This window comes from Leopardus geoffroyi, chromosome A3, assembly GCF_018350155.1.
Source record: "Leopardus geoffroyi isolate Oge1 chromosome A3, O.geoffroyi_Oge1_pat1.0, whole genome shotgun sequence".
Taxonomy (NCBI): domain Eukaryota; kingdom Metazoa; phylum Chordata; class Mammalia; order Carnivora; family Felidae; genus Leopardus; species Leopardus geoffroyi.
Window position 1 is genome coordinate 67754836 of NC_059336.1, and position 15178 is coordinate 67770013.

General features: G+C 40.8%; 1 protein-coding gene across 2 annotated transcripts in view; it reads left to right on the forward strand.

Annotated features, from left to right (window-relative positions):
- The first annotated feature begins 3908 nt into the window (after positions 1 to 3908).
- The window catches only part of PPP1R21 (protein phosphatase 1 regulatory subunit 21), a 64549-nt gene continuing 53279 nt past the window's right edge, over positions 3909 to 15178 (forward strand). Inside the window, exons 1-2 of one of the 2 annotated variants that reach the window (XM_045445980.1) lie at positions 3909 to 4110; positions 13410 to 13478. In XM_045445980.1, the coding sequence (XP_045301936.1) occupies positions 4054 to 4110; positions 13410 to 13478 (126 nt within the window). In that variant the 5' untranslated portion in view covers positions 3909 to 4053. The remainder of the gene's footprint in view (positions 4111 to 13409; positions 13479 to 15178) is intronic. The other variant, XM_045445981.1, reaches the window with a different exon arrangement.

Here is a 15178-nt window from a genome sequence, read left to right on the forward strand (position 1 = left end):
GTTGGAAGAGGAAAGCCTAATTCATAATAATTATATGATAATTATTATTATAAATTATTAATAATTTCCTAGTCTCTTCAGTCAAAACTGTTTGTTGGTTTGTTTGTTTGTTTATTTATTTAGTTAGTTTAGTTTACAATAGTCCCTCCTTTCAGGAAAAGCTCATTTATTCTGAGTTTTGACCCCTCTCTCTTACCTCCCAAGGTGGCTTCCAAGCGTGTGAAGAGTACACTGTACGCTTGAAGGTGGGGCAGGCAACCTTGGGTCTGCATCAAGGGGTCCTGGTATTGCTTTCTGGCCCCTACTGGCCCCTGTGGTGGTGTGTCCCTTGCTTACCCTGGTGACATCTGCCATAGAAGTCATTTGGGGAAAGAGTTATCTAGTCTCTCTCAGCTTGGTCAGGACCTAGGGGTTTCCCAGCTGACCTGCCTGTCCTTCTGTGACTGAGAATTCATGCCAGAGCTGATGGTGCCAAGGATGGGCATCTCACCCAAGCTGGACCAGTCAGAGATCTTCCCTAGGATTTTTCAAACTGAAACTAAGCAGCCTAGTCTCTTTCAGGAGGCTCAGGGCCAGTGGGCCACTTTGTTTTGCTACTTCGAGGAAGAAAAGGAAGACCTGAGGAAAGAAGCACATAATTGAGAGTGTGAGAGTCAGATCCTTGATCTAAGTTGTACTTGAGATCCTGTGCTCCTTTTTTTTTTTTTTTTTTTTCCTGTTTTTTCTGTGAGCTATTCACACATCTTTCTAGTAAATTCCCCCTTTGGGTCCAAGCTAGTTTGAGTTCAGTTTCTCATACCTGTAGCTGAAAACAAAAATCCTCAAACAATTATGATTTTTAAATGATTTAGTGATCATCATAGCACTTGCATATTTACAGTAATTCCAAGCAACCTTCATTTACACTACTCTCCATAATTATACAATGTTTACAGGCTGGGCACTATTATTGGCAAGCATATGAGATAATTGAGACTTAAAAAAATTGCTATTATGAAATGTAACACTCATACAAAAAAGTACACAAATCAGAAATGTACCTGATGAAGAGTTATCACAAAGTTAACAGCTGTGTAATTTTCACACAGAAACAACACTAACACCCCCAAAGTCCAATCTCATGCTCCCTTCCAATCAGGTTTCTCACTTTATGGTTTTCACTTCCTTATTTTTTTCCCCTAGTTTTACTACCCAAGCACACATCCCTGAACCTTAAAATTGAATTCTGCCATTTTTTTTGAACATTATATAAATGAAGTAATGCAATATCACTCTTTGGGGGGATCTGTATTCTTTTGTTCTGAATTGTATTTTGAGATTCATCCAGTAGTTAGCTGTAGCTATAGTTCAGCTTTTTTACTTTATTATTGTTATTTTTTAATTTTTTTTAACTTTATTTTCGAGAGAGAGAGCATGAGCAAGGGAGGGGCAGAGAGAGGAGACAGAGGATGAACCGTGAGATCATGACCTGAGTCAAAGTGGGACACTCAACTGACTGAGCCACCCAGGCGCCCCTATAGTCGTTTTTCAAAAATTGCTGTTTAGTATTCCATCATATGAATGTACAGTCATTTGTCTATTCTGTTAATAGATAATTTTTTGGCTTTTATTAATAATATTGGCATGAATATTCTTGGTGAATAAATGCATTTTTTTTGACTGTATACCTAAGAGTTAAATTGCTAGATCATGAATATGTACCTTTTCAGGTGAGTAAATACCAAAATCTTTTCCTAAATGATTTTTCTAGTTTATATTCCTACCAGCATTTTATGAAAGTTTATCCTGTTCTGTATCCTAACACAGTCTTTTTAACTTTAGCAATTTGTGTGGGTGCAAATGGTATCTCACTGTGGTTTTAATTTCACTTCCTCCTGATAGCTAATGAAAACTGAATGCCATTTTGCATGTTTAATGGACTTTTGCATATCTTCTTTTGTGAAATGCCGGTTGAAGTCTCTTGCCTGTTTTTGTTTTTGATTGCCTTTCTCTTTATTGATTTTTAAGAGTTCTTTATATATTTGAATAAGAGACCAAGAGCCCTCTGTTGGATATATATGTTGCCAGCATCTTCTTCCACTCTGTGGCTTGCCTTTTCACTCACTTGAGGGAGAGAATTAATTCAGACTTAGCAATTGGGATTTGAAAACACTACATCTGCATCTGACAGAATACCTAGACCAAGCAGTGGAAAGTCAATTTCTCATTTCAATAAAATGAACTCACACATGCTCTAGACTAAGTTGCACATTCTTTCATTGGAATGTTGTTTCTGAGATGGCAGTTTATGTTTAAACGATTGAAAATTCCATTACATTACAAGCCAGAAAAATATACTTACAATATTTAATTCTGCCGCTTGGTGGTGTCATGGAAAACTAATAATAATGATTTAAAAGGATTGTTCTGAAAGTTTGCTGGACAGTAGGACTTGGCTATTAGCAAATTAAAAAACACATTTTTTTTTTAAAGTTTGTAATCCTCTTATACATTGCAATGGCTAAAAAATTCATATAGGCTCAGTCTTTCACTATAAAATCCCAGGTTTACTGATAGCCGAACAAGAAACCAGGATGGCACAAATAGTTTTTTTAATCATGGAAATTTTCAAGTATCCTAAAATGCCAATATAACTAAGATCTCTGTATCTACTACATAGATAATGTTAGCATCCTGTCATATTTACTTTAAAAAAATTAAAGTTTATGCTCCTTTGTTCTCCTGTTTCATTTCCTTTTCTCTTTTTCTCACTAGAGGTGACCGACCACTATCCAGAATTTGATGTGTATCAGCCCAGTTCTTGTTTTCCTATTTTTCCTACATTTCACGTGTTCGTGCACAATACAAATGTTTTCTATTTTTAAATGTATCTTTTCATGTTACAGTATAATGCAATTTGCTAACACAGTATTTGGTCATGTTGACATACAGATTTATACAGACATAAACAGATCTAGGTCATTAGTTTTAACTGCTGTGTAGTAATTCATGACACACTTATTTATTCCTCTATCAATTAACATTTTAATATTGCAATAAATGCAATGCCTAGAACAATATCGAATATATACTAGATCCTCCATTAGATCAATGGAGGCAAGCTTTTAATTAAAGAAAAGTGGCAAAAAATACCTCACGCAGACTATTTTTTGCTTCAGTTCTCCAGTTATTTGTCGTTATCATCCACCCTATCTGCAGGAATGGCTGAAGTCATTCCCTAAAATTTCCTAATGCCTTTTTACCCAATTCACTGAAAAAGACTCTGATGTGGTGTGATCATGGGGACGGGGTGAGCGGATACAGTGGGTAGAGAGTGTTCACAAAGAAACTTCAATGTCAAAATATAAGCCAATGGTTTGTCTGGGCTGGAACAGGAGAGGGTGGCCGCAGCAAGCGTTATAAGTCTGGGGGGAGGTCTGACAGTTTACAATGCAAAGCATGTCTGGTGCTACCATGTCCGGATAAGGAGATAAAGGAACATAAAGGTCTTTCTCTCCAAGTACGTTCTGAAAGCTATAACCATCAAACGCCACACGGTTGCCATGAGAACCAGCAGGGGGAGGAGGGAGAGAAGATCCGCCAGAATTCTTGATGCACTTAGAATGTTTCTTCTTCCGGTCCTTTGCTCTTGGCAACCACCGCCTCTCTCCTCGGTCCCCCGCCCATTCTATGGGCTCCCGTCATTCTCTTCCTTTTTTGATTCTTTCCTTCTCCATTCTAGGTCGCCATCTCGGGCCATGCGACAAGATGGCGCCCCCTGGTCGTAGAGGCAGAGCCCTGGCGCGCCAGCGAGCCTGCGCACGCACGTGCTCAGGCGCTGGAGGGTGGGGCGGGGACGCCCAGACGCTGCCCCGCCCCCAGTAGTCGCCCCGCCCCTGGTCCCCATCCGCCTTCCTCCCACCCGGCGAACCCGGAAGTGGAGGAGGAGGCGCGGCGGCGGTGGCCGAACGGGCAGCCGCTGACGGAGCCCAACTGGGGAGCGTGTCTGGGTTGGGGGCGGGGGGCGGGGCTGAGCGGCCTGGGCAGCCAGGCCCGGACGGGGCGGGGGAGGCCATGGCCTCCGCAGAGTTGCAGGGGAAGTACCAGAAGCTGGCTCAGGAGTACTCGAAGGTATCCATCGTGGGCGGGGAGTAGGGGGTCCCCGGCCCTGCGGCCTCGGGTTGCCTTGGCAGCTACTCGTCGGGACGGAGGGGAACGGCAAAGGGGACACGCTCGCTTGCCCCTCCTCTCCTCTGGCTTCTCTGTCCACCATTACCATGCCTCCACCTGCAGCTCCCAGGAGATGGGGCCGGGCCGCGTCTCGGTCCGTGTGCGTTTCTGCGGGAAGGAGCAGGAGTTTGATTCTTGCTTCTCACCAAACTAGCGGGCTTGGGACTGGGGTGTCAGATTCCTGGCTTCTGCCTTTGGAGCTAGTCGGGAGGGGAAGGGAAGGGTAAGGACCAACCCCTCCACTGCTGCTTCCTCAATCTTCCCAGCCCAGTGATGGGAAAGATCAAGCTTTCTTCCTTCTCACAGAGATGAGATGAAGATAAAAGAGATTTATGTGTCCCCACTCAATTCGGGAGGGTGAAAAGAGCCATTCGTGTAAACCGTCTCACTGGGGATGGGTGGTTACGAATGTATTCAGTGCATTGGCAAGATGTTGTCTGGAGATGATTTTGAAAGCTTGAGTGCTAGGGCTGTGTCCTTTTTTCTTTCTTTTCCCTCGGTCACCTGGAGTGGGGCAGAGCACCCGGGTGCTCAATACATGCTGAATTAAGCAAACTAGGGACCTGCCCCTTTGTCGTATTTATGGCACCCGTCTTTAAATGATGGAACCCTTTCCTTGGAAAAGGGTGGTGCTGCTTCTAAGGTGTTGCTGCCCTAAGAATATTCTAATGAAGTTATAAAAGAATCTCACATCTTCAGAAATTGATTTAGCATTCATTAAGCTTAGTTTTCTGTGACCTTTTATCATGGGGGCGATGGGAAGACTTAGCCCCCTGTTTACAATTTGGAGAAACGGACGCATTATATCCTTAGGATTTCATTTAACAAATCCTCAGCAAGGTGAAATGAAATATTGTTTGAAAAATAAAAGCTGTGCCTAAACATACACACTTACCTCTTTTCACCATCAAATGGGAGTCTTTTGAGATACGATACTTATTCATTGATGCTACCTCGGGCAAAACTTCTTGCATTTCCATTTGAATTGGTCTTAAGAGCCTGTAGCACAATGTCAGTGATGGCAAGTTTTCAACCTTTGAGGGAATATTTTCTTGTTTGAAAGGGTCAGAAGTTGTTTGAAACATCCATATGATGAAGAAGGTCGGTGAAGAAGGGTACTCAAACTTGGCTCTACTATTTGTGGGTGAAAATGTTTCATGAATATAAAGTAAGGGGACTGATTTTCTTCTCCAGGGAGTAAACAATCTCAGAAGACAATTCCAGATGGCAAAAGAGAGTTCTAAAAATGTCTTAAGCAGTGACTGCATTGCCGAAATAATTACATAGCCTCCCAAAGTATTACGAACTTGGAAGATTTTATTTGTTTGGATATAGATGCTCTTTCATTTAACAGACATTTATTATGTGCTTTCTGTGAACGGCCCGCCATGGTCTGTTGAGTGAGGCAGAGTTCCAGTTTAAGGAGCACCCTTTAATAGGATGTTCAAACATTGTACATCCTTATGATACAGTATGACAAGTGTTGGTTCAGTGGGAGCACAGAAGAGATGGAGGGTAAGGGTTGAAGAAGTTAACTGGGAAGTAGGGAAGAGGGAGGGTTGGTAGCATCCCAGGCAAAGGGAAAGGGCTATGTTTGCAGACACGAAAGCACATTAAGATACATGGCAAGACTGGTGAAATATAGTTGGAGAGTTAATTTGGACTTGATCATAAAGGGTTGTGGATGTTAAATATGTTTGAACTTTATCTTTTGAGTAATGTCAAAGGTTTTTAATCAGGGTAATGATGTTACTTTTAGGAGGGGAACTGGTAACTATGTGGAGGATGAATTGAAAGGGAAATATTGGTGAAAAGAAGACCAGACTGTAGGCTGTTGGAATAGTTTTGAGGAGTGTAATACAGGCTTGAATCAAACTGGTGACTGTTGAGGTGGAGAGGAGGACCTAGATTTAGGAATTATGATTAATGTACCTTTTCACTTAGCTTTTTTTTTAGTGCTTTGTTGGTACATAGCACTAAATTTATGAAGAATGTAGAGTGTAGGAGGCACTCATCGTGGTGTCTCATTGATTCTGTGGGATGTGGTGAGTGAGGGGAGACTGAGAGTTGACCCTGCTGTTCTGAGGTGAGGGGATATGACTGCTACTGACAGATGCCACTGGCAGGAAGTTGAGGCAGTTTGGAGTAAAGGGGTGTATTAAAGGTTAGATGCAATTATAGAATTTTAAGGTCTGCAGGCACATTAAAGTTCTCTTGTTCACATAGGAGCTTGAGGTGTTGTTGGAGTAACTGCTGAAAATTTCTAGTGGAGATGGACTGGCTAAAAGTCAGGACAATGGCCAGAGCTTCTGGAATAGTTCTTATGAAGACAATAGTTGAACTGCAAGAGTTAATCAGGGTGGAACACTTTAGGTAGACTCTTTGGGGAACATGGGTGGGAAGCATGTGAAAGAAGGAGGGGATGCTAAGGAGACTCTAAGGAGGTCTGCCAGACTTGAGGTTATTTATCTCCCCAATTAGGCTAGACCATTTTTCATCTTTTTAATTGTAATGTGATGGAAATTTCAGAACGTAAGAGAACAGAGGTTGGTCAAAAGATTGCATGTGTTTTTATTCTCAATTCTAGTGCCAAGCAATTCCTAGGTAAGATCTATGCCACCTTCAGCTTGAGCCTGTGGAAGGGGCTTTCTGCCTTTTATTACCTTCTCTGGTGCAGACATTGTGGGCTAATGTTGAAATCCAGTTATGTCTTTTTCCTTATTTAGGATACGGAGACAAAAGATTTCCTCATAAACAGTAGAAGGAGGCTACAAAGCAAGAGAGCAAGCATGATCCCTAAACCAAGGACATTTGCAGAATCTCTTTGTTTTGATTTAATGCAGATCTCAGCCTGTTTTCCAGGAAGGGGCCCATTTCTTTCTGGGAACTGCGGTCATATATTTTTCCCTCCCAAGAAGGAAAAAAATGGTCTGAGGAGCTCCCATTAAGGAAACTGAAAGTTTAGTTAGATAAAAGATGGACCATGGGAGGCCAAAGCAGATGAGAATTTCTGAGGCTGATTGCTAAAATATTGAGTGTTAATGGAAAGGGCAGTGAATGTAGAGATTAAGACCCTAGTTGTTTGGGCAATTAGGAGGTCATTGGAGGCTTTCGAAATTTCAGGTTTAATAAAGTTCAGGGGAGGGAAAAGGTGTAGGTAACTGAATTTTAGAGGTTTATGGAGTTAATTGGTAAGAGATACAAGCTACTTCTTTAAGATGTGAGGGAAAGCTAATCAAGGCCTCAGTTACTACATTGTAGATTAAGAATCAAAGATCATTTCTTACATGGTGTCTCTTCCACAGCTTGGTCTGCTGCTGCTTTTTTTTTTTTTTTTTAATGTTTTATTATTTATTTTTGAGAGAGAGACAGAGTGCTAGCAGGGGAGGGGCAGAGAGAGAGGGGGAAACAGAATCCGAAGCAGGCTCCAGGCTCCGAACCATCAACACAGAGCCCTATGTGGGGCTCAAACTCACGAATCATGAGATCATGACCTGAGCTGAAGTCGGATGCTTAACTGACTGAGTCACCCAGGCACCCCATTCTTCTTCTTTTTTTTTTTTTTTAACGTTTATTTATTTATTTTGAGAGAGAGATTTAGAGTGTAAGCAGGGGATGGGCAGAGAGAGAGCATGGGAGAGAGAGAATCCCAAGCAGGCTCCATACTGTCAGTGCAGAGCCCAACTCGAGACTTGAACTCATGAGCTGTGAGATCATGACCTGAGCTAAAATCAGGAGTTGGACAATTAACTGAGTGAGCCACCCAGGTGCCCTGGCCTGGTCTGCTTCTGATGCTCAGGTATACCTCATAGAGAAGAGAGGCTTAGAGCACTGAGTCCTGGCTCTGTTGGTTTCAGCCTGCTTTCTTTGTAGGAGCTCCTGTATCCCTGCCTGGCATCATGTTAGGTGTATAAGCATGTTTCAAGTTCTGTTTTCTCAATGTATGTTTCACTCTGGGTCAGTGTCTTTCAAAGTGTGGCCCCAGCATCATCAGCGTCTGGGAATGAGTTAGAATTATAAATTCTCAGGTCCACCTGGGACTTACTGAATCTAAAACTGGTGGTTAAACCCAGCAATCTGTGGGTAAAAACCTGTGCAATGATGTTGATGCACACCAAAGTTTGAGAACCATTGCTCAAGGAATGGTATCAGTATTAGCTCTTCCTCAGTTAATCTTTTTGAAGCTCTTTTTGAGGCAGTAAAAACCATTGGGAAAGTCAGACATCCATGATTTCTCTTAACAGTTTACTTTGCAGTTGGTGCTACTTTTAGTTATGAAAGAGATTGCCTTTGGGAGCTTTTTAGATTTACACTCTTAGGAAAGAGCTATTCATATTGGTGAAGGGTCAGTTTTGATTTGGCATGTTTGGTTGGAGCTTGGTGGAACCTGATTAATTGCCCCTTGCTGTAAGAGAAATCAACTCAGGAGCTGGATTAAAAATGAGTATATTTGGATTAAAATCTAGTATCAGTTTTATTTTTTGGTTTTTGTTTTTTGCCCTCATGTGTAGGGTTCACTAGTGAAGTTTGACTGGAAAATAGCATTGTTCAGTGCTATCTAATGGAACTTTCTATAAGAATGAAATGTTCTGTATTTATGCTGTCCAGTAGGGTAACCGCTAGCCATATGGGGCTATTAAACATTTTCCATGTGGCTAGTACAACTAAGGAACAAAATGTTAGGTTTTATTTATTTATTATTACTTTTTTAAGTATTTATTTTGAGGGAGAGAGGTAGAATCCCAAGCAGGCTCTGTGCTCTCAGCTCAGAGCCTGACGTGGAGCTTGATCTCACAAACCATCGTGAGACCTGAGCTAATATTAAGAATTGGATACCTGAGCCACCCAGGTGCCCTGAAAGAGAGAATCATAAGCAGACTCCACACTCAGTGCAGAGCCCAACGTGGTACTCAATCCTGAGACCCTGGGATCGTGACCTAAGCTGAATTCAAGAGTTGGATGCTTAACCAGCTAAGCCACTGAGGTGCCCCTGTTAGATTTTATTTAAATTCAGTTAGGCACATGTGGCTTTTGGCCACCCTGTGAGCAAGTGCTAGTTTAACCCCTAGATGAGTACATCACAAACACAGAATGTCTCTGACTCACCTGAAGACCTTGTTGAACTCCAGATTCTGGTTCAGGAGGTCTGGGGCGGGGCCTAAGAATCTGCTCCCAAGTGATGCTATTGTAACTGTCTGCAGACCACATTTTGAATAGTAAGGCCTTAGAAAAGCCAGGGGTGTCTTACTCTTCCTCTTTAGTCCAACTGATTTACTTTTCTAGTCACTGGTGAGGCAGCTAGATCGCAGGATTTAGGGGTGGGATTTGTTCTAATGAGTTTCCTTGCATAGGAGCAGGAGCAGAAGGGTTCCATTTGAGGGCAAGTCTGAGAGAAGGTTTTTTTCCTGCCTCAGTGACAATAACTCCAGCCACCACTACCTGGTATTGTATAGCCTACAGGTATTTTATCCCCTTCCAAGGGGGAAGAACAAGTAAGTAGGTAGACCAAGTGAGATTGCCAGCACTTTGGAATACTTAAAATGTTGGGACTGGAAGGAATTTTAGGGATCATCCAGATCAAAGATTCTGAAGCTGGGGTCTGCAGGTGACTTCAGTATTTTGAAGTTTTGAATCCAGGTTTTGGTGAGGCTTAGGGATGGGCTTAGGGTTGTATGTTGCAACATTACTTTGTAATGAAGGAAAGCTATATGTTTATTAGTTTGTTTTATAGGGTTGTAAAACATGTAAAATGTCAAAATGTTCCTGGTATGAAATAATTAAGTGATTCTAACACAGGAGATTGTTGAGGATTAGATGAGAAAATGTGTATGTGTGATTCATCTCTCTTTCCCCACAAACTCTTCCAACAGTTTGTTCTTGGACATAGTAAATCCCTAACCTTGGGCCAGGTATCCTATCCCAGATTGTCAAAGTGGCAGGAGAGAGATCATAGTTGACTTACTACCACTTTCTCTCTCTCTCTCTCTAGAGAAATAGCTTTGTGATAAGCCTGACTGAAGCTGGGCTGTTCCAGAACCAGAGTTACATAGAGTAGTCTGCATAGTGGTGTTTAGGGAGTTAGGCTCAGGGCTTTTGAGGATTCTTGGTGTCCAGTAGGACCATATGGTTCAAGTCATTTGGAGAATTGTCAGAGAGGTACTGTTAAAATAAGGACAGCTTTATAGATGTATAATGTATTACATTCAAACACCTTTTGTATACAGTATTTAATTTGATTAATTAACTAAAAATTGATGGATTGCCTTCTCTGTCCATGGTATTGATCTTTCATTGTAGACAGGAAATACAGGGAAGTATGCTGTAGTCTACCATGAATGATAGTTTGGTGACAATTGGGAGATGAGTACAGAAGTTAAACATAAATTAGTAAATGTAAAATTTACTACTTTAAAAAGTAAAATTAAAACTGAGCAGTTTAATAAGAGATGTCATTGCCATCTTTTGGCTATGTGGGTTTGAGGGTTTGAGAGTATTTATTGAATTCTGTTACCTAGGTAGCACATATCCAAGAGTGTGTTGATACTGCTGCACAAGGAAAATACTACATGATGGAAGTCAATATTAAAGTCATACCTCTTTTTTCTGAACTTCTAGTGCAGGGGTGCCCCAACTTTTTCTGTACAGAGACTAATGGTAACTATATAAGGCTTAGGGCCATACATTTTCTGTTGCAACTACTCGTCCCTGTCATTGTAGCTCAAAAGTAACCCATAGACAATACACAAATGATTGTGTTTCTGTTCCAGTAAAACTTTAAATTAGGTAGCAGGCCAGTATGGCCCACAGGCCTTAGTTTGCCAATCCTTCTTGTAGGGAAGTGAAGTTCTAATAAGTCCTGCTAGTTATCTTTCATTGAGCCTTTTAAGTTGTAAGCTCTTTGCAGACCACTTCTTTCCACCATATCATTTAGCACAATGCCTTATACCAGGCAAGCTTTCATAAATGTTATCTGTTATCCTTCTGATTCATTCTAGTAATAAGAGTTCTGTTTTGGGGCTCTTGGGTGGCTCAGTCGGTTAAATATCTGACTTTGGCTCAGGTTGTGATCTCATGATTCGTGGGTTCGAGCCCCATGTCGGGCTCTGTGCTGACGACTCAGAGCCTGCAGCCTGCTTCAGATTCTGCGTCTCCCTCTCTCTCTGCCCCTGCCCTGCTCGTACTCTCTCAAAAATAAGTAAACATTAAAAAAAAAAAAGTTCTGTTTCCATTCGTGGGGGCTTTTAAGATTTAGAAAGTGTTTTCATGTAAGTTTATTTTTCTGGTTCTCACAACAACGTCAGAAGAAAGAAGATAGGGTAGCTGTATTCACCCATGTTATAGACCATTTAACTGAGATTCAGAATGGTTAAGTGAATTTTTCAAGTTTGTATTGTCTACTGATTGGCAGAGCAAGATTTGGGCCTTCTTTCTGTCGTGGTAGTGAACTGTATCTTTAACTTTCTAAAAATAGAAAAGCTTATTTTTTTAAATCTGCATTTTGCTCAAGCTGTTGAATATCCTGTAGTATTCCTGCTTTTCTTCTTGAATTCTTAGCTAAATTTTCTAATGAGTTTCACATACTCAGTTTAAGATTTAGTATTCAGATAGTCCTTTTTTTTTTTTTTTTTTTTTTGGCGCAGAGAAGGGTCATTTCTGTTCTCAGGAGACAGATCTGAGTTATGTAGAAGTAGATTTTTTTTAAGCACACAGATAAAATCATCCCATGCGTTCTTTTTCTCAGAGAAAGTCTTCCATTGTCTCCCTACTGCACTGTTAGATTATTAGTTTGTAAACCTTTTGCTTTGGGTACATTGGCCTTGTGTATTTATATCTACATGCTCAGCATTATCCTTGCTGAGAACTTTCTGTTTACTATAGAAGGAGATTTTGTCTTTTAAAACCCTGTAAGTGGTGGTTATATAGAGGTATACATAAGGAAAATTCATTTAGCTGCATAATTCTTGATTGGTTTGCTTTATTTAAAATACAGTTGGGGGAACCCAGGTGGCTCAGTCGGTTAAGCGCCTGACTTCAGCTCAGGTTATGATCTCATGGTCTGTGAGTTCAAGCTCCACATTTGAGTTGTGCTGACAGCTCAGAGCCTGGAGCCTGCCTCAGATTCTGTGTCTCCCTCTCTCTCTGCCCCTCCCCTGTTTGCACTCTGTCTCTCTCTCTCTCAAAAATAAACAAACATTAAAAAAATTAAAAAAAAAAATAAAACAGTTATACTTCAATTAAAAAAATAAAGCCCAAGTCCTACCTCTTCAGAGACTCCCCCAACTTCTCCTGCCTACTTCTTTTCTCATTTATATGTAGCTTTAGAAAATGGTAACCAATATTGTCTAATGGCATCATGATTCTGGAGTAAAAACTGCTGGGGTCTGAATCTCAGCATTGCTACTTAACTTCTCTGTACTTCAGTTTGCTCATCTGTAAAATGGGCATAATTATAGTACCTACTTCATAAGGTTGTAAGGATTAATGAAGTGATACATGTAAAGCATTTAGGACAGTGCCTGGTATATAATGAACTTTCAGATGTTAGCTGCTATTACTGACTTCTGGATTGAGTCTGCTTCTTAGTTGCTTTCATATACTACCTTAGCTGATGCCTTATTGCAAGAGTACCTATTGTGGGTGATGATATTTGCATGACTAATATTAGGCACAGTATCCTGCTGGGCATGTTTAACGCCCTACACTTTGATTTTCTGTAGGGTTTCATAAGTAGTCCGAATGTATGTATTTTACAAATGAATGTGTGCCAGAGGTTCAAGGAAAATGGCATACACAGTACCCTATTATTTATTGTATTACTTTCTATTAGTTTTAATATTAGTTTATTGTATTAGTACTTAGTTTATTGTGTTTTTTTTTTGTTGTTGTTTTGTTTTGTTTTTAAAGAAGTGACTTGGTTTTATAAAAAGAACCATGTACTGGGTGGAAGTCAAGAGAACTGGATTTTAGTCTCGATTTTGCCACTGATTAGTATTACATCATTGGGCAGCTCAGCCTCTGTGCCTTATCTGAGGAAATGACAGAATGATGATATCTACTATCCTCTTCTGGGCAAATATTTCTATTTTCATATATATGTGGGAAGATAGTTACTCAGTGTAATGATCCTGTGAAGTAATGGTAAATGATTTCCTTGCTATTGCTTTATATTAAAAATTAATTATTGCTTCCTCTGTTTTCAGCTTCGGGCTCAAAATCAGGTCCTGAAAAAAGGTGTTGTGGATGAACAAGCGAATTCTGCTGCTTTAAAGGTAAGAAACCTGTTTCATATTTGTACTGTGAGGGTAAGTCATTGTTGGGCGATACTGAATGCAAGGAATTCAGCTGGTTTTCTGGTAAGGTCTCAACAATGACACTGATTCACTAGGGATAGGAGAAGGTAATATAGTTTTTTGTATTTAACTTTCCTACTTGCTTAGGTAACGAACGTGATGCACTTTGATTTCCTTGCTAAAAAGTATAAAAAAGTATCATTTGACTTTATCTCATGCTTTCCCTTATACCTCATGGCCTCTCTTTAACTAAATTTATCTGAATTAATGGGGCTTCTTATATGTCTTCATCACTAGATAGCACTCTGAGGGGGTCTGTGTCCTATTCACATTTATATGCCCAGCATTCAGCAGATGTTTGTCCCCTAATAAATGGATTTGAAAGTGTGAACCATTTAGTCCATTGATCTTGCTTTTGGGTTGAGGTATTTCATAGTAATAACCTCTGTAAATCAGGTTACTCTGAGTGATACATTTTATCATCAGCATCTTTGTTCACTGAGGGGAGAAATATAATAGGAGATGAAGGAATTTGTTTCTGCCTCGTTCTAGTAGGCATGTCATAAATATTGCTTAGTGATATATATTTTTTAATTTTTTAACGTTTATTTATTTTTGAGAGAGATAGGGAGACAGAGTGCGAGCAGGGGAGGGGCAGAGAGAGAGGGAGACACAGAATCTGAAGCAGGCTCCAGGCTCTGAGCTGTCAGCACAGAGCCCGATATGGGCTTGAACTCACAGATTGCAGGATCATGACCTGAGCCAAAGTTGGATGCTCAACCAACTGAGCCACCCTGGGGCCCCTGATTAGTGATATTTTTAATTGAATAAATTAATTCTAGAATATAGATTTCTTCATGGCCTGTTTCAGTTAAATATACTGTCTATGTCATTCTTCACTCCCTTGCCTGATTTTTAGACAAAAGGTAATTAGGATTCCCTTTACTCTTATTTCTTCCTGGAGTAGCCTCCAACCAGTGACGTATCCTGGGTGGTTCCACTTGGGTAACCCAGAAATATGTACTTTTACTTATAGTGTTGGACCCTACCCTAGAGAATTCTGCCTTGAGAGTGCCCCGTCCTCAGGTGCTGTTGACTTAGTGCTGAGGCAGCTCAGAACACCGTACCCATACTTCCGAAGCTGTCTGCGCCCAAGCCAAGATTAGTAAGCATGAGCTTTATAGTTAGGATTTGTTAGTCAAGTTATTATTTTGCCTAAATCATTGAAGAAGTGATCATTACCTCTCTTAAAGGTGTTTATTTATTTATTTTAGGTTTTTAAATTTATTTTGAGAGAGAGAGAGAGCGCGCAGCAAAGAGAGAGGGAGAAGGAGAGAGAATTCCAAGCAGGATGTGCCCATCAGTAAGGAGCCTGATGTGGGGCTCAGACTTATGAACCACGAGATCATGACCTGAGCCGAAGTAAGACGCTTAAATGACTGAGCCACCCAGGCTGCCTCTCTCTTAATGATGTTTAAAACTGGGGAAGATATTTCCTGGAGTGTCTTAATAGCCCACTCTGGCATATGACAGCATCCCATTGCTGGTTGTTTGGTTAACTCTACGATGGTGGCAGTGGTGGCGACATTGGTGATGGTGACTATTGAACTCTCACTGTGTAACAGGCATCGTGCCAAGCACATTACATCTGCTCTGTCAGTTAGTCTTCACACAACTCT